Raw genomic sequence first — 17073 nt, 5'->3', positions numbered from 1 at the left:
CGATATCTGGCATATCACTGTTCGAGCAATTCACCGTGAAGGTAGGTTTGATGTCTGTAACAACATCACCAAGAGCCATCCGGCTGTGAGACCTCTTGGACTGTCCCCTACGACCTATTCTGAATTCTCCACCTCTAATTAGTGCTTATGTCATGTTTGCTTTGGGGAAAATGGTTTAGGTGCATGCCTGCTATGACCACAAGTGAATTAGAGCACGGCTTGCGAGGATATCACGTCACAAAAGTTCGTCGTAAATGATGGCTTTCTTTACCAGATCTGTTTTCAGATGGCGCTTGCTGGCGCTTGCTCGGTAGTAAGGAGCTGGGGACATTCCACTGGCGGAGCGTTCGTTCGAATAGTGGGCGTCAGGTGATCCACCCCTATACCTCAAGCCCCGCTCTGGGAGAAGTGCGGTGGTCCCGGCCACTCCCCCGCAGCGTCTCCGCCTCTTTCTCCAATTGCCTGTGTCCTCCAACTCTTGTAGAAAGCTACTACTCGTACTACTAGTGATACTCGGCAAAATGTGGCCCGTGTCTGCGTGCTCCTCTTGTCGGTGCGTCGCCTTCTCATGTTCAGCATCATTCCACCTAATCAAACAAGCTCGTAGCGCAAGCGGAAATGCATTCCCGTCACCACAGGAGCGCCGTGCGAGTTTTGCACTCTGAAAAGATGGCAATGTGATCTTCTCGCCTCACCGTACACAGTTCAACTTACTAATACGGACAATATTGCACTTTACCATGATTCAGGACCGCGCGCTGGCCCATGCTCAAGCGACATTCCCACAGCGGTCTGTGACGAACTCGTAGACCTCTATTTCGATCTCGTCCACGACAAGCAACACATCATATTCCACCTCTATACTTTTATTCAGGATCAGCGGCGTGGCCGGGCTGCGGACTTTCTGGTTCTGGGTATGGTTGCCTTGATGGCCAGGTGAGTTGATGGAACGTTCATGAGCAGCCAAAGTCCGTGCTATCTAACTGGTAGTTAGCTTTTCCTCCCATCCTTTCTTCGACGGTTTTACCCCACGGGATCGGGGTAGGCTCTGGCTGCAGCGCGCCGTGCAGGCGTTCAATATGCGGCCCAAACTTATCGATATAGAATCCCTACAAGGGTGCCTCCTCGCGTTCGTTTCCTTGGTTGAAATGGATGCTGTCCAGGATACGCTGCTCAGTGCACAGGCTATTCGCATGGTGCAGGTCTTGCAGCTGCCAATGGTGCTCAGCTCAGAACCTATTCGCAGAGAGGTAGAGATCCGCCATGAGTCCACCATCCTTTAGTTTCGTCATCTTGACTTCTAATTAGAGGATGATAGTGTTCTGGCAGTGCTGGATGATGGATACCTGGCACTCAGTGCAAGCGCAGTTCCCCACGCAGTTAAAGGTTGGCGCGGACTTCAAACCTCCACTGGAAGAGGGCGCGTTTGCCGCAATGCGAGCAACAGAGCCACCGGATCTGCACACCGAAGATCGTATAGTCGAGGAGGGTTTGCGAGAGGGCAGTCTCTGGAGCCTAGTCCTTCCATTAACCGAGATTCACGGGCAAGTTGTTCTCTTTAATGATGAGCTGGCGCGCCAGAGCCTCGCCCGTGGAGAGATTCGGGACCGGGTGGCAGTACTCACCGCGAGATTAGATTACTGGCTGCAGTCTCTACCGGATGGACTCCGCGATACACCAGAGAACTGGCAGGTTCAAACAGAACGAGGGCGGCATCGTGAGTTTGCTGCTATGCACATGCTCTACCACCACCAGTCCCAGTTGCTGTACTACCAATTCCTACACAAGGCCGTTTCCTCCACATCAACATGGACATCACCATCAATGCAACCAGACCCCGAGGCCATCCAATGCGCAGGCAGATGCAAATCCCACGCGACGAGACTAAGCGAGATAATGTGGAATCTCAACTCAACACCAGAAACGCAATGCCTCTGGTCCCCACTCAACGGGCACCTCCTAGTCATCGCCTCGTCAATCCACCTACACTCCATGCTCTTCGACACACATGCCTCGGCGCTTGAATCTGCCCGCCTAGTCCTGGAGCATAACTTCATCATGCTCCTGCAGCTTCAGAAATACTGGCCTAGTCTGCAGTTGTCGCTTTCGTGGCTCCGCGCGTTCCATCGCGCTTGCCTGATGGAGCGGTCCGAGAGGCATTTTGATATGGATTTCTGGATGATTGCGTTTTTGAACCGGTATATGAATAACGTACCGGAGGGGCATGAGGATCTCGATCTTACCCCTAGCAATAGTAATGCTAGTGGCCTGAGTGACAGTCCGCTGATTGTGGGGTCGCCGGGGAGGGGGGTATGGTGGAAAGAACTTTTCGGGGAGGAGGAGCAGGGTTCAGATCCTTTTAATCATGAGTCGGAATGATTTCTATTGACGACTGTCCAAATGTATACTTGTTTTATATCTTCTTGCTTGGAGCGCTAGGTTTTCATTGTTCATGTCCAGTCGCCTCGGGACGGCTCCTCGTGTCTACTCGCATTGATGTACCGCATTGATGTACTGGGGATGAGAATGTATATACTCGTATCAATTAGCATTATCTGCATGCCGTTCTTTCCTCTCGAGGGGCAAATGCAAAGTGGGCGTGGCCGGAGCCCAGCATATCTGTGGTAAAGCAACAGTATACCATTACGCGTGCTTAACGAAATAGCGATTGTACTAAGGTAATTGGGCGATGATGTATGGATAGCTATTACCAACGAAAAGTATATGCAATAAGTTTCCCTGCTGCACTTCGGATACTACAAGGTACACTAAAATCATTACTTGACCTTCATGTCACTGCCTGTACCATGTACACACAACACATGCATAGTCCCAGTGCTGCACCTCATGCAACGTTCTCAACATGCTCATTGCCAGCTTTGCCAGTAACATCTGACTGATGCGCAAATTCTATCGATATACGGTTAGTCACTGACACTCCACAGGATATTGGTCGATATCACTAAACTTACGATTAACTCTGGCAGTCCTAAACTTCCTCGCCGGAATACGATTCTCGAAAAGCAGATCAATCTCACCGAACGCACGGTCCTTCGTCTCTGGCAGCCGGAACCAGCACCAGATAAAGCAGGCGAGGTTCGTTCCCGCGTAGAAGAGGCCAGTTTTGGCGCCCCAGCCCCATTCTACAAAGTATCCAACAGGAGTTAGTCGCAGAGCATTATCGCCAGGGTGAGAAGGTAACGGCGCGAACTAACCATTCTCGTAAACCATTCGATTTTAACCGGGGGGGGGGTGTGCTTATTGATTTTAAAGCCACGTTGTTGTCCTGCTCTCAGCTCGAATCGCTTATATCCTCCAAGATCTCGCAGGCTTGCATCACCGTGTACAGTTCGAAAATGGCGTTCCAGCAAGTTCCAGTTCGCAGTGTTGACATCACATCGGTATTCTGGTCGCAGATGCAACGCTGCTCAAAGGAGAAGACAATTCCTGCAATCATCAAGGCTCAAAAGTCATTGCAGCACTGGTACTGTTTGACCTGGAAAGAAGGCCATGAGATTCAACCGCATGTAAGTTTATTGCTCAGCCAAAAGGTACTACAACTGTCGAAGCTAACCTTTTTTCATGTCAGCCATTCTGGGATAGTGACATATACAAGATAGTAGAGGCAGCGTGCTACTTTCTCATGAAGAACGATGATCCGGAACTGATGGCGACCGTCGAAGAGGCCGTCGACATGATTCGCGCTGCACAGCTGTACGTGACCGGTGGAATTGGTGCGATGCGGCAGTGGGAAGGATTTGGCGGCAAGTATGTGCTAGGCGATACAGAAGAATCTGGCACATGTTATGCAGAGACATGTGCATGCTTTGCCCTTGTCCTCTGGTGTCAACGGATGCTCCAACTCGAACTGGATGTCAAATACGCGGACGTCCTGGAGATTGCCCTGTATAACGGGTTTCTCGGCGCGGTTGGTCTAGACGGCGGGTCTTTCTATTACGAAAACCCGTTGAGGACTTATTGTGGTCATCAGAAAGAGCGAAGCAACTGGTTTGAAGTGGCCTGCTGCCCGCTCAATGTTGCCAAGCTGCTTGCGTCTATGGGATCGCTCATCTACTCGATAAGAGCAAACATTGTCGCCATCCACCTCTACATTGAAAGCGAAATCTCAGTTCCCGGCACGGATGTTGTGGTCTCCCAAACAACGAGCATGCCTTGGTCGGGAGACGTCCAGGTCATGGTCAAGGGTACAACGGCACTAGCTTTGCGGATTCCCACTTGGGCGGAAGGATACACGAGCTCTGTCGAAGGAGAGGTCAGATCAGGTTATCTGTACATTTCTGAGGCCGAAAACTTGGAAGTCAAGCTATCCTTCAATGTCAAGGCGCGGAAGATATATCCCAACCCAGCATTGGGAAAGGATGAGATTTGTATCATGCGTGGACCGTTGGTATACTGCATTGAAGGCGTCGATAACGATGTGGATATCGACCATGTCGGTGTATTAGACGATTCTCTAAGTGATGCGGAGCCGATTGACATTGCCGCAGTAAAGGGCGTGATTCCAGTCCGGGCAACGGGAAGGGAAGTGGTGAAAGGCAAGCCCGAGCTCTATGCGCCAAATCCATGGAAGTACGGCGATGAAAAGAGCCTGCTGTACGTGCCATATTTCCTGCGGGCAAATAGAGGAGGCAATGGTGGAATGACGGTGTGGGCCAAGCGTCTGAGCGGTCGGCGACATTCTTAGTGCTGGAAATAGGACTGACTCATGGTTTAGACCGTAGCTAGTTTCTCTCTCTTCCTTTCTTTCTCTCCAGAGTCTACAATATCAATTCCCCTACGGGTTAACTTCTTTTCCTGCGTAGCCTTCAGTTCATCTGAGAAATGTCTAAAATAGAGTCGCTCGGCGTTACGAGGTCGGATTTAGTACGGTCTCGCAGGAGGACCGCAAAGTGTATAGTGGCCGAGCTGAGACTAGAAAGGGCTAGCTAGGTGATAGTAAGGGAAATAATGACAAGACGTATCCGAATCATGGCCGCGGAAGTATTCGGAGGCAATGTGTCCTTAGATTTTCCGAATGTAGGAAGGTAAGGCTAATCTCGTTTAAGGAAATAGTGACAAAAGGTAAAGAATAGCGGCAGAATGATAAAGCAGGTCAATCTCGGAGCAGGGTGAATTTATATATATTATGCGCTCTTTAATATAAATGCTGCCTTAACAAAAAATGGCTAGCTGATAGTGAGCTGTTCTAGGGGCCTTTTTTATTCTTTGTTGCCTCGTAGTAATCCTTTACGGGAGCTTTCTCAGTAAGAATGTTTAGGCGCCAGCCAAGCCGCCGATGAGGTCCGGTGGAGGGTGCGTCGGTGTAAATGTCGAGGTGAGTGGCAGAACAGTTGGCAAATGGCCTCCGAACCGGCCATTTCTGGCCGTCCATCTGCCGTCATCTAGTTTTAAGTACGGAGTAGTATTCTATATCTTTAGCCGTGACGAAAATGACAATGTGGCTGGGGGAGAATAGATGCGATCATACCTATTCGCCCTTCAGCCCCCTTAGCCCTAATTAATTCCCGCTATATCTCCGTAGTCTTACTATATGAAATTAGTCTGCCTATACAATCCTGTAAGCACAATATAAGCACAATATAAGCACAATATAAGCACAATATGCACAACTGAAACAGACTAAAGCAATACAAAAAGGCAATGTTACCCTTTTCTCCCCTGTTCCCCCTCGATCCATTCCTGCAGTCAGGGACCGCCGATCCCCCATCGCGTCTCTCACATTTCCCCCATCGTACGGAGTACATCTACTACATCTACTACCTAGATATTAGGTATTTATATACAAATCCAGCCCACATCAAATCTCATAGGTAGCAACAACCTACCAATTCAGCCAAAATGCACCTTCAAACCCTCCTTCCAATCCTATCCGCCATAGGAACAACATCAGCAGCCCACCTCTGGGCAACCCACTACAATGGCAATGTCTATAGCCTAACGCTGAAAAACAATGACCTTTCCCTATCACAAACCCTCAACACCTGCGGGGATATGCCAAGTTGGCTTACCCTAGATGCGCACACCCGCACCGTCTACTGCTCCGACGAGAATGGCACGGCCGATGCTTCCACGCACGGCTCACTGACGGCCTTGCATGTCAAACCAGACGGCACACTGCGCGAAGGCGCTGTCGCAAAGACTGTCGGTGGCGGCGTGAATAGTGTGATTTATGAGTCGGATGCCGGAAAGGAGTTCATCGCAATTGCGCATTAGTATGTTTTGTTTTTTTTTTTCTTTTTTCTTTTCTCTTTTCCTTCAGACCTACATTCCTTCCCAAGATTAAGGTTTTGCCTTGCGTTGGTCATGATTGTGCTGGATGTGCTGAATGTGGGCCTGTACTAACAAACTAATAGCCAAGGATCGGCCATTTCAACCTTCGCCCTACCCATCAAACAAAACCAACCAGCCCTGCAAGCCTTCCATTTCAACTTGACCAGGCCGGGCAAAGTTGCCCAGCAGGACTCCCCACACCCGCACCAAGTCTTCCTCGACCCGACCGGCTCGTTCATCCTCAGTCCGGACCTGGGCGCGGATTTGTTGCGCGTGTACGCGATCCAAGATGGCCCGTCGGGAAAGCTCTCAGAGTGTCCGAGCCTGAACATTACCTACGGTAGCGGCCCACGGCACGGTGTTTTCTGGACAGATGACACTAACCGGTCGGCTGGGGCTGGGTCGACGCATTCGCGGAAGGCCGGGGCTGTCGGCGAGACGATGTTGTATCTGGCTAACGAGATCGGGGGTACGATAATGGTGTTTGATGTTTCTTATTCGAGGTCTGGCTGTTTGTCTTTCGAGAAGACGCAAACGCTTGTGCCGTATCCCGGGGGTGTTATGCCTGAGGGTGCGACACCGGCTGAGATTAGTAGGATCGGGAATGAGTTTTATGTTTCGATTCGGACTGATCAGGGGTTCAAGCCCAATGATTCCATCGTTGTGCTTGATCGGTCGCCGGTAGATGGATCGGTGGAGTTGCGAGACTCGTCTTCCGCATTTGGGAAGGTGCCGCGGACTTTTGTGATTAATCGGGCCGGGGATCTGGTTGCCATTGGGAATCAGGCATCTGCGACGGTGGCGATTGTGCGTCGGGATCCGGAGACTGGGAATCTGGGTGAGGAGGTTGCTTCTCTACAAGTTGGTGAGCCCGGGAAGGTGGGGACTGCAGAGGGTCTCAGCAGTGTCATCTGGGATGAGTGAATTGGTAGTTATATAAATCAAGAATTGGATGGCGGGGACGGACAGGCTGCCTCCCACGGCTATAGCTCTCTTCTATAAACAACGCGGCAGAATGAAATCATTGCAGTACAGGTTCGCATCACATCAAAGACTTGAAAAAGCATCAAAAGCATATATCTCATAACCAAAAGAGTATGTCCACATGAACCAAAATGCGGAGAGAAAGAAAATGTAGACCTTGAATGTTGAAGACCAGCTTCTTCGGGATTTTGACTGTCGGAAACCTGCACCGAAAAGACCTGGTCTGGGGAAGAAAAAAAAAAACTCCTGCAACATCGTCTGGAAGATGGATCCTGCCAAATCGCAGTGGAAAAAAAATCACAAAATCAGAAAAGCCGACCGAATGATGAAGAATAAATAACAATGTGAGAATGAACGTGGAATAAACATCAGTCGTAAAATGCGTAAAGCCAAAAACGTAGGCTGTCTTATTGAAGTCGTTCACTTGATGTCGATTTGGAAGGCCTTCCATTTGCCTCCCACCGTTCGACATCGTGGGCATCCGCGAGGACCAGGGTAACTTGTCGGTCCTTGTGACGGGGCATTATTTAATGGGCCATTCCCCGGAGTTCGGAATGAAGCAGGCGGACTCGAAATGAACATGCCCACGCAGTCGCGGCAGACTCCACATATGCACTCCGTACAGGCATAGCACTCGTTCAGTGCTGAAGGTCGTTTGCACTGAGCGCAGAACACCTGAACCTCTTTGTTGCGGAAAGACGCCGGAGTAGGATTGGAGAATCGGTGTTGTTGGCGCTGGGAAATGGACGGGATAAGATTCATAACTGGGCTGGAATCAGAATTTATGGACGGCGCGACTCCCGAAACTGATGATGCAAAATTTCTACCAGATGCTGAAGACATAGAATCGAGCGATGATTCAATTGATGGGAATGGTTCCAAGTCGCTTTCACGGCCGCGGTGGTTCTCGTATGGTGGTGGGGTCAATGATTTGTGTAAAGGCGAGGCAGCATATGAGTGCGGTGGGAATTGCCGATGTGAAGAAATAGGAGGTAATCCTGCGGATTGGAAAGCGGGTGGTAGCGAGGATCGATTTTTCACTCCAGAGGGAGCAGACGTCACGTTGGAAAGTAGTGGGGCAATCGTTGGAGACCGACCAGCCTAAATTTGGCGCATCAGCACCGGAAAAAAAAGAAAAAAGGGACCAAGATTGCATTCAAACTCACCTCTGAATAGGGCTCATCGTCTACTTCGGTTGCTGACGTCGCGGCTTCAATCAAATCCTCCCAGCGCTTGCCTTGCGCCCAGGCCGCGGTTTGTGGCTCTGCTGAAAGGGCTTTGCGGTCACCGAGGCTTGGTCGCCGCCCGAATTCTTTTGACTTAGGGCGATCTTGCTTGGGTTTTCGGGCAGATTGAGTGATGGACGATTTGCGCGGGCGGCAAAACTTGTCTCTCCGCTGGATTGGCGGTAATGTGGATGAGCGACCGGGTGGGGAGTGATTGAGGATAGATGGAAGAAGCTCGCGCGGACGAGGCGTAAACGGTGGAAGAGATTCCTGCTTGAAATGGTCGCGGAGTGGGGGAAGTTCAATAGCTCCGCGCAGGCGAGGATGACTCAAGTCGGTATCCGAATGGGTATCCTGGGGAAATGCGGGTCAGTGCCACTGTGGAGAGACTCAGGCCTCGAAGCCCACAACAGTCTGGAGCGACAAACCATGTCTGTATCCCAGTCCGAGGCCAGTCGATGGTGGTGAAGTTGTGCCAGAGCAACCGCCGCAGTAGCCGCAGCTGGGTGGGGTTCATCCAGAGCTCGAGGGGTAGCCGGGGAACCGTCAGCAACATAGATGTCCCTTTCCGGTGCCACATCTGTGGGTAGCCGTCAGTATTTCGCGAGCAAACAGGACCATCAAAGCAAGAAACTCACCGTGAGGTCGTCGGGGTTGAGCGGGTTCGGGGGGGGACAGCTGCACCCGTTGCTCGAGCGGGGTGTTCACCATCATCAGGAAGCTCTCCTCGGTAGCCGGGAGCTTCGGGATGTAATGGTTCGGATGCGCACGTCGAATGTGCTCCTGCATGGAGCGATAGCGTTTTTCCTAGAGCACCAACCGGATTAGTTCAAGTCGAACTCCAGAGTTGTACGGGGTATAGCTGTCGCAAGCAAGGTGATAGGTGGGGGGTGGGGGAGGTTCAAGGACCAATACTCACACCGAGACATCGTTTGCGACAATTGGAATTATCGTTGTTCTTCAAGGGACAGACCACCTCATTATTAGCATCGGTTACCGAGAAGGAGCTGGTCAGTGAGCTTCGAGGAGGCATGGTGCATATGTTTCATCCGAAAGATAAAAAAAAGGAGGGGCGAATAAAGAAGTCAGCCAAGCACAGACAGGGTTTATATGTGAACAATAGACAAAAATGCAGTTCAACATGCTCTGGGTAAAAGAGAAGAAGGGAAGAATTGGAAAATGGTAAAAAAAAAAGAGGAAAAAGGATGAGAGGGCGGCTCATACATTCAGAGAGTTACTTGGGCTTGTGGGAGTGCACACACTGGGGGTATTACGGGTAATTACGCAGACTTTCGCCTTATTCTATTTTTTGCCCCGTTCTTGTTCTTTGGTTTTTCTTTTTTCTTTTTTTGGTGTATTTTTATAATATTTTCTATATCTAAAATTCTAGTTCTGGTACAGTTCTAATTAATTCTATTAATCCTAGTCAGGAACAGTTTCTATTCTAACCTTTATAATTATATAGTTAGTTAGTTAGTAGTTTACTATAGTTAGCTATGTGCTCGCATACGTGGCTATCGTTCCCTATCGAGTATCGATAACCAAAAAGAGGGGCGTGCAGCTTTGAGCTTCCCTTGTAAAAATCCCCCATTCTTGGAATGTTCCATGCTACGTAGTATTACTGGTACTATTACCGATACTATTAAAAAAGGGAGAGAGAGAACATTTGAAACGATTGAGGGGGAGAAGAAACCGTACGGTAATGGTATTTAAATACCGAATAGCACGGCTTTTCGGAAACCCCGGTGGAACACCGAGCTCAAGCGATTTTCATTGCCTTGACTTTTTTTTTGGTGACATCCTTGGATGCTTCTAATGCTTTATTCGGACTATTATTAAAATACATCAACTTAGATAGCATATAAACATATAATTCACAGCTTCGAGCAAAAGGAAAAAAAAGAAAAAAGAAAAAAAAAGAAGAAATTACATCGCGATAGGCGCTATCAGCGGCCCCTCCGAAGCTCTCCCCAGCTCCTGAGCTTCATTCCAGAAGGGAGGGAAGCTCCGGGTGGCGAACTAGCGCCACGTTACAGTGTAATATTACGGGTGGTATTATTTATTTCCATGGTTTATTAATTGTTCTAATTTTATAGAACGTATACATTCATATTATATTGTATGTGTACCTATTCTTAAGACCGAACATACAATAAAAGCTCCGTATAAATAAATATATATATAGTAGTAGTAATTCAGACCAAAAAAGGGGCCTCGGGGAGGTGTACTCAAGCACTTAGTGTGCTCAGGTATAAGCAAGCGCGTGAGTTATGCCCTGCACATACTTCTAGAACCACATTCACTCTTATATAAATCTCTCAAATATCTCTCAAGTACCTGTCCCAGCTCCGATCTCCTCCGTTTTTACCCTTAACTTTAATCGGATAAAGGCACAGCTTTCCAGGTTACTTGAATGCCTAAATACCAAAATACCCCTCTAATACCCTAATTACCCTGTATAACCAACTCCCGATGAAGAGCATCCCAAAGCAGCCTGATTGGCCCCCAATCCCCACCGAGTCTCCAATTACCTCCATTCTCATTGGTGTAACTCTCACGCCATCCCGGTTCTGGGTGGCCGCGCAGGGGGATCAACGGAAAAGTCTGAGATTTCAAGTTCGAGGGTTTTGGTTTTGGTTTTGGTATTCTGCAGTACCGTTGACAATAATATATGTATAGTATAGTATATGAGTTAACTAACCAGTTATAACGTTAGTTAGCTGTTATCAGACTTATACACTATCTATCCGTACACTATGGAGTACAAATGTCAAGCATGTCACGCTCCACTTAAATTTTATGACAAGGTGGAGAGCTTGTGAGCCGAGACTTCCATTGTGGGCTACTGTGTATCTGATCTTAAGAATTCATCTCTAAGGTGTACACCTACAACATAGGTAGCTTTCATGCAGTCTAGAATAAGTACTCCATGTATGGTAACATGGTACAGATCTAAGAACTATGACCATTGTACCTAATTCTATTTCCATCCTTGTACTATATATTAATCCCTTCCTGCAGACCAACATACCACGTCTCAGCCATGCAGGGTCCAACATCATCATGGTAACCCATTGTGTCGCCACTAAGGGGTGGCTCAGAGCTAAGCACGAACTATAATTGTACGCAACTCCGATTCGTGTTCCATGCTTAGTATCATCCGAAACCCTTGCGTAGTTTGCCTTCCAAGGACAACTCCACTGCAGAATGCTAAAATACGGGAATGCAGAAATCAACTTGGCCGCACAAAGTCCCCAATAATGGATCAAAAAAAAAAAAGTAGTTCTCCAGCTAATACCACTAAATACAATACACATCCAAGCATCGTCACATCTCACCCCAACCGTAAAAATATAAATATAAATATAAAAAACCACCCAATCAATTCAGCGGAGGCGTCATAATCCCAGTTCCACCTCCACACTCCATCAAGTCCACATCCTCCCCAGCGAAGAACAGCAACACCGCTTCAGCAGCAGCCTTAGCATCATCATCATCATCCTCCTCCTCCAACCCAGGAACGCGCGAACGATAAATCTGTTCCAGATACTCTGCCACAACAGCCGCCGACCAACCCCCACGACGCCCAAATTCATGCATCAGCTCCTCATTGGCAAAGGTATCAAATTCAAAGTGACCCTGGTACGTCAGGACCCGACCGGGGTTATAAAGACCCTGGATAGCGCACTGCGCACTACTCCCAATACTAGACCACGGCGCCGGCAGCGAGACTCCCGCCTGGTCCGCGGCAGCTTCAGTCTCAGTCTCGGGGGTCGATACAACTGCATCGCCGTGGATGAGCTGAATGCGGAATGGGTTCTGAGCTGTAGCGCGCGCAAGAGGCGGGAAACGCGCAGTGAAAGAGGGCTGGAGGGTGATGGGCTGGATGCCCATTTCGAAGCCGGCGGGGGACTGCTCGACGTACAATGTTGATGTTGGTGGGTTGTTGGGGTTTGCTTTGGTGCCGAGGAGGGATTGGGCGATTATCTGGTGCCCAAAACAGGAGCCGAAGAGCTTTATGTTTGGGTAGTGGGCGTGCACTGTTTGGATGTAGGACTGCATCGCGTGGATCCAGGGTTCATCTTCATAGGCTGAGAATCCTGAACCCGTGATTAGGATTGCATCTATTGGACTCAATGGTCCGCCGGCGTGAAACTCGGCTGGGGACTGGGGCTTAGTCCGTAGGGTCTCCAGAGGAGGTAGGGACCCGCCTACGGCATCAAAAGCCGTTACGTGGACGGCGAGATGTCCATTTTTGAGAGTTTCTGGTATTTTGTTCAGGCGCTGAGCGGCTGCTTGTAGTAGGACGCGGAATTGCGAGCTGTATAACCCTCGCGCTTTATATAATGAGAGGCAGGGAATGTCGGCGTCTAGCACGGCCACATGGATCTTGTGTTGAGCCATGGGCTTGGATGTTCTCTATTCAAATCGACGCAAAGTTCTAAACGAAAGAGTATGATCTGCGAGTCTACAAATATGAAAATTCAAGTTGTCAAAGGGTGTTCGCATCCCCATTCCCGATAAGGATTTGAGTACTCCGTAATCTGGTGGGGCATCCCAAAGAGGAAAGTGAATCCTTGTCTGCAAAAGATCTGAGGATCCAGGCATAACATCAGGAACATGTCAAGAGACAAAGGTCATGAAATAGTTAGGTCCGATGGAAAGCTTAGAGAAGACAGTAAAAAAGGAAGGAAAGGAAAACCAGGTTGAAATAGGCAGAAGGAAAACAAAAGTAAAAGTCCAAGAAGCACGAGAGCAAGAACAAATGTAATATTCGGAGGTAGCTACCTAGTTATATAAGAAGCCAAGTGGTTTGAGATATAGTAAAACGTGAAGAAAACTTAAACCTCTCGCCCGATAGATTATTCACATGAGTTCTAAGATTGATAAATCAGATCTGCCTAGAGTACTTCTTCTTTGGGACCTGATTATCCCGACCAGCTGGTTCATGCACGACCTACACGACGTACGATCGGTTGTGGTCAGAATATGTTGTGCTAAAGGATAATGGATAATCTTAGTCTATCGGCCGAGACTATGACTGGTTGGGATGTTCAAGAGGTGCAATTGTATATTTAAACATATAGTATGTGAATATATACATTATACTAAAATCCTCTACCTTGTCCTTATTTCAACTTGAATTGTTATATTACTACTTTATATTCCTATCTCTATTACTACTCAACAAATATACTATCTCAAATATCATCCAATATGTCAAATATCTCCCAATATACGTGATCCCCCACTGCCATCACAACATCTCACCCCGCAAATTGCGCCATCCCGGCCCTTGAACTTCCAATCAGCTTCATTTGTTTAGTAGAACTCATTCCGCTATACAAGAAAAATACTAAGAATACTCTTCCTTAAAACTTATCGGATCTTGTCACGCCATATAATCCACTACATTGCTCACCATCTACATAGATCGGACAAACATATAAATAACCAACGGCCCTGTATTTTAGTGCTTCATCTATACATAATATTTCCCTCGATAATAACTGTCCTAACTGTCCACCATGGCTCCCGCTGCTACATCCTCTCTCCCAACTGCCCCTCATGATCTCGGGGGCCCATCTCATGGGATCTGTTCCCTGATGGACTGAAAACTACCGGCCAACATCCCCCACTATACGACCACATCATCCCCTTCGACAAGTTCCCCAAACAAATCGACGGTCCAACAGTCTGGAAGGCAGAAGACTACCGCGAGAACCCAGAAAAATGGACGCACGTCTTCACCCAGGACCAGATCGATGAGCTGAGCACAGCATCGGATGCTTTCCTCGCATCCAAGACCCCGCTGACGGGAATCTCAAAGGTGAGAACATCACAGTTTACCTCTAAGAAACTATAAAACAGAGAAACTAATCATCTTTTAATTAGACCAACTTCCAACTCCCCAACCTAGCCGCCTACCTGCACGAGCTGCGCGCAGACCTCATCGACGGCAAGGGCTTCATCCTCTTCAAGGGCTTCCCCGTCGAGAAATGGGGCAACCACAAGTCCGCCGTGGCATACATGGGTCTCGGTACATATCTCGGCTACTTCGTCAGCCAGAACAGCCGCGGTCATGTCCTCGGCCACGTCAAGGATCTCGGCGAGGACTCGACCCAGATTGACAAAGTGCGCATTTACCGCACCAATGCTCGGTGAGTTCGGTCTCCCAGTAAATGCGCAAACGAACAATAAACTAACACCACCCCCTCCCCAACTTAGTCAATACTTCCACGCCGATGACTCCGACATCGTCGGCCTCCTCTGCATCGCCAAAGCCCTCGAAGGCGGCGAATCAGACCTCGTCTCCTCCCACCACGTCTACAACACCCTCGCCACAGAACGCCCAGACGTCCTCAAGACCCTCACTGAACCAATCTGGTACTTCGACCGCAAGGGTGAGACAAGTAAAGGACAGGACGAGTACATCCGCACCAGCGTGATCTACCTCGAGCGCGGCGAGAACGCCCGTATCTACACAAAGTAAGCCCCACCCAGCCGCCCTCCACCTCCAACCATCAGTATCTAACAATAATACCAGATGGGACCCATACTACGTCCGCTCCCTCGGCCGCTTCAGCGACGCAGGAATCATCCCCCCGCTGTCGGACGCACAGCAAGAAGCCCTGCGCGTGCTGGAAGAAACCTGTGTGCGCTTGTCTCTGCACATGATTCTTGATATCGGTGATATTCAGTTCTTGTCGAATGCGCACGTTCTGCACGCCCGTACCGCATACACGGATCATGCACCTCCTGCACCCCGTCGCCACCTTATGCGTCTTTGGTTGGCGACGCCTGAGAATGAGGGTGGCTGGAAGTTGCCTTTCTGGGATAGTAATGAGAAGAAGAGAGGTGGAATTCAGGTTGATGATCAGGCTCCTGTTGCTCTTTTGGATGCCGAGTAATATTTTGATTTGCTTTAGTTATGGTTATAGATTTAAATGATACCTTTTTCTCTTCTTCATTCTCTAGCAAGACATGCATGTATTGAGTAATGGAAGTATACTCGGGCAGGAGTCGAGGCTGAAAGGGTAGAGAAAGTCATAATTGCTAAATCTGTACGGGTGACAAACATACAATTTGTATACAATAACTATGTAGTTAGTCTACTCTATAAAGATTCATCCACCCCCTAAACTAGCGGCCAAGAGATCTGCCAATTTTTCAGATTCACTTCAGATTCACTTCAGATTCACTTCAGATTCACTTCAGATTCACTCTAGATTCACTTTAGATTTAATTCACTTTAGAAGTCCCTATACCCATTTCAGAAGGCATTAATTTTCCCAACCTTATAATCTAGGTATTTAGACATCTTTAAGCATCTACAACATTTGAAGCAATGGTACGGGGAGCCAATGTATACAATCCGCCACGCATTCATCATCCTGGGTACACTACAAGTCAAGTTGCTTGACCCGGAGATCAAGAGACAGCTTCGAGAGTTGCAGGACCTTTATACAAGCGATGACTTGGAAGATGATAACGATGATTCTCTCCTGAGAAGCGTTGGTCGTCTCAACAGAGGTACAAAACGCCCACATCCAGGGCCCGAGGATGGGAACAATGCCGGACCTCGCGGTAGCGTCCATGGAAACCCAGATGATGGTGTATGGCCTGGTGATCCGCAGACAAGACCAAAGGATGGGCAGGATTGTTTGGGTGGCTCTGCCAAAAGACTCAAGCGCGGCTGTCGCTCCGTGGACGAGACAGCTTTGGCCTGTCATGATCACCTCCTCCTCGCACCGCATCGTACGTGGCTCGGAGATGGAAATTGGGACCAGATATGACAACCGAAGATGCAATTCGCATCCGCTCGCACTTTATGGCTCCGGCATAAGGAGGTCCACCAGTCACTCATGCTTACTGACTGGCGCGGGTGACTGTGATCGATCTTGATCAGATCCTGTCCGACAGCCAATAGCTTATATTGCTAGATAGCATTCATCGTCCTGGCTTTACGTATAATTGTGGTAATATTGAAAAACCATTCACCGTTCCTTGATTCCCTACTTTGAAGAATGTACTTGCTGAGGAACTCGTAGAATTCATAAAAGCTAGCGACGGATTGTGTAGTCCGTAACTCTCACGAGAGTCGTGCGATTTCCTGATCAACCCGCAGAAGCTGAGCCATGATATATTCACGGGTCTCACGTAACCCCTGAAGCCTTCGCTCCACGTCGCTCTGTCTCAAAGGAACATATTCTGTGGGTGCTCGATCACGGAAACTGCATCGATGTCCCTGTCCAGCCCAATGAAAATTCGCACAGTCAAGAAGTCTGCCTGGGACAATAACACATGAGGCAAATAACCCCTGACCCCGCTGGCAGTGATTGCAAGCTTGCTCAGGTAGGACCTGGGTACCAGTTGCTTGTGCCAAGAGTGCTTCCACGTTCTCGTTCCTCCATCCAACTAATCGGTAGAATGCTGGGCCATCGTAAGAGGACCGGGACGCACGCAAAACAGGCTCGCGGTACAGTCCATTCTCGCGTAGTGCGTACAGTCTAGTTGACATGTTGTGACTGTTACGGCGTCCTCTTCTTCAGGGATTTGCGAGTGCGGCCTC

General features: G+C 48.8%; 9 protein-coding genes across 9 annotated transcripts; 5 read left to right on the top strand and 4 right to left on the bottom strand.

Annotated features, from left to right (window-relative positions):
- Positions 1-254: 254 nt before the first annotated feature.
- On the top strand, positions 255-2379 carry N7516_011493 (fungal specific transcription factor domain-containing protein; the record flags this gene model as incomplete). The annotated part of the gene is made up of 5 exons (XM_057224211.1): positions 255-313; positions 508-553; positions 608-936; positions 995-1250; positions 1309-2379. The coding sequence occupies 5 exons, from the start codon at positions 255-257 to the stop codon at positions 2377-2379; spliced, it is 1761 nt and encodes a 586-aa protein (XP_057069351.1).
- A 466-nt stretch (positions 2380-2845) lies between these two features.
- Positions 2846-3231, bottom strand: N7516_011492 (general substrate transporter; the record flags this gene model as incomplete). Its single annotated transcript, XM_057224210.1, has 3 exons — positions 2846-2910; positions 2973-3143; positions 3216-3231. 3 exons carry the CDS (start codon positions 3229-3231, stop codon positions 2846-2848), a joined length of 252 nt encoding a protein of 83 aa, XP_057069350.1.
- Positions 3232-3356: 125 nt separating this feature from the next.
- N7516_011491 (uncharacterized protein) lies at positions 3357-4930 on the top strand (the record flags this gene model as incomplete). The annotated part of the gene is made up of 3 exons (XM_057224209.1): positions 3357-3527; positions 3590-4666; positions 4919-4930. 3 exons carry the CDS (start codon positions 3357-3359, stop codon positions 4928-4930), a joined length of 1260 nt encoding a protein of 419 aa, XP_057069349.1.
- A 929-nt stretch (positions 4931-5859) lies between these two features.
- Positions 5860-7215, top strand: N7516_011490 (lactonase family protein; the record flags this gene model as incomplete). Its single annotated transcript, XM_057224208.1, has 2 exons — positions 5860-6233; positions 6375-7215. The coding sequence occupies 2 exons, from the start codon at positions 5860-5862 to the stop codon at positions 7213-7215; spliced, it is 1215 nt and encodes a 404-aa protein (XP_057069348.1).
- A 480-nt stretch (positions 7216-7695) lies between these two features.
- On the bottom strand, positions 7696-9534 carry rfeD (uncharacterized protein; the record flags this gene model as incomplete). Its single annotated transcript, XM_057224207.1, has 5 exons — positions 7696-8376; positions 8442-8855; positions 8930-9081; positions 9140-9308; positions 9421-9534. 5 exons carry the CDS (start codon positions 9532-9534, stop codon positions 7696-7698), a joined length of 1530 nt encoding a protein of 509 aa, XP_057069347.1.
- A 2348-nt stretch (positions 9535-11882) lies between these two features.
- Positions 11883-12905, bottom strand: N7516_011488 (type 1 glutamine amidotransferase; the record flags this gene model as incomplete). Its single annotated transcript, XM_057224206.1, has 1 exon — positions 11883-12905. One exon carries the CDS (start codon positions 12903-12905, stop codon positions 11883-11885), a length of 1023 nt encoding a protein of 340 aa, XP_057069346.1.
- Positions 12906-14029: 1124 nt separating this feature from the next.
- N7516_011487 (TauD/TfdA family dioxygenase) lies at positions 14030-15412 on the top strand (the record flags this gene model as incomplete). Its single annotated transcript, XM_057224205.1, has 5 exons — positions 14030-14099; positions 14198-14331; positions 14397-14662; positions 14730-14990; positions 15049-15412. 5 exons carry the CDS (start codon positions 14030-14032, stop codon positions 15410-15412), a joined length of 1095 nt encoding a protein of 364 aa, XP_057069345.1.
- Positions 15413-15865: 453 nt separating this feature from the next.
- On the top strand, positions 15866-16347 carry N7516_011486 (uncharacterized protein; the record flags this gene model as incomplete). Its single annotated transcript, XM_057224204.1, has 2 exons — positions 15866-16259; positions 16307-16347. The coding sequence occupies 2 exons, from the start codon at positions 15866-15868 to the stop codon at positions 16345-16347; spliced, it is 435 nt and encodes a 144-aa protein (XP_057069344.1).
- A 246-nt stretch (positions 16348-16593) lies between these two features.
- N7516_011485 (DUF3716 domain-containing protein) lies at positions 16594-17022 on the bottom strand (the record flags this gene model as incomplete). Its single annotated transcript, XM_057224203.1, has 1 exon — positions 16594-17022. One exon carries the CDS (start codon positions 17020-17022, stop codon positions 16594-16596), a length of 429 nt encoding a protein of 142 aa, XP_057069343.1.
- Positions 17023-17073: the final 51 nt, after the last annotated feature.

Source organism: Penicillium verrucosum, assembly GCF_028828655.1.
Source record: "Penicillium verrucosum strain IBT 35672 chromosome Unknown utg000005l_segment0_segment0, whole genome shotgun sequence".
Classification (NCBI taxonomy): Eukaryota; Fungi; Ascomycota; class Eurotiomycetes; order Eurotiales; family Aspergillaceae; genus Penicillium; species Penicillium verrucosum.
This window is presented reverse-complemented; position numbering and strand designations above follow the sequence as displayed.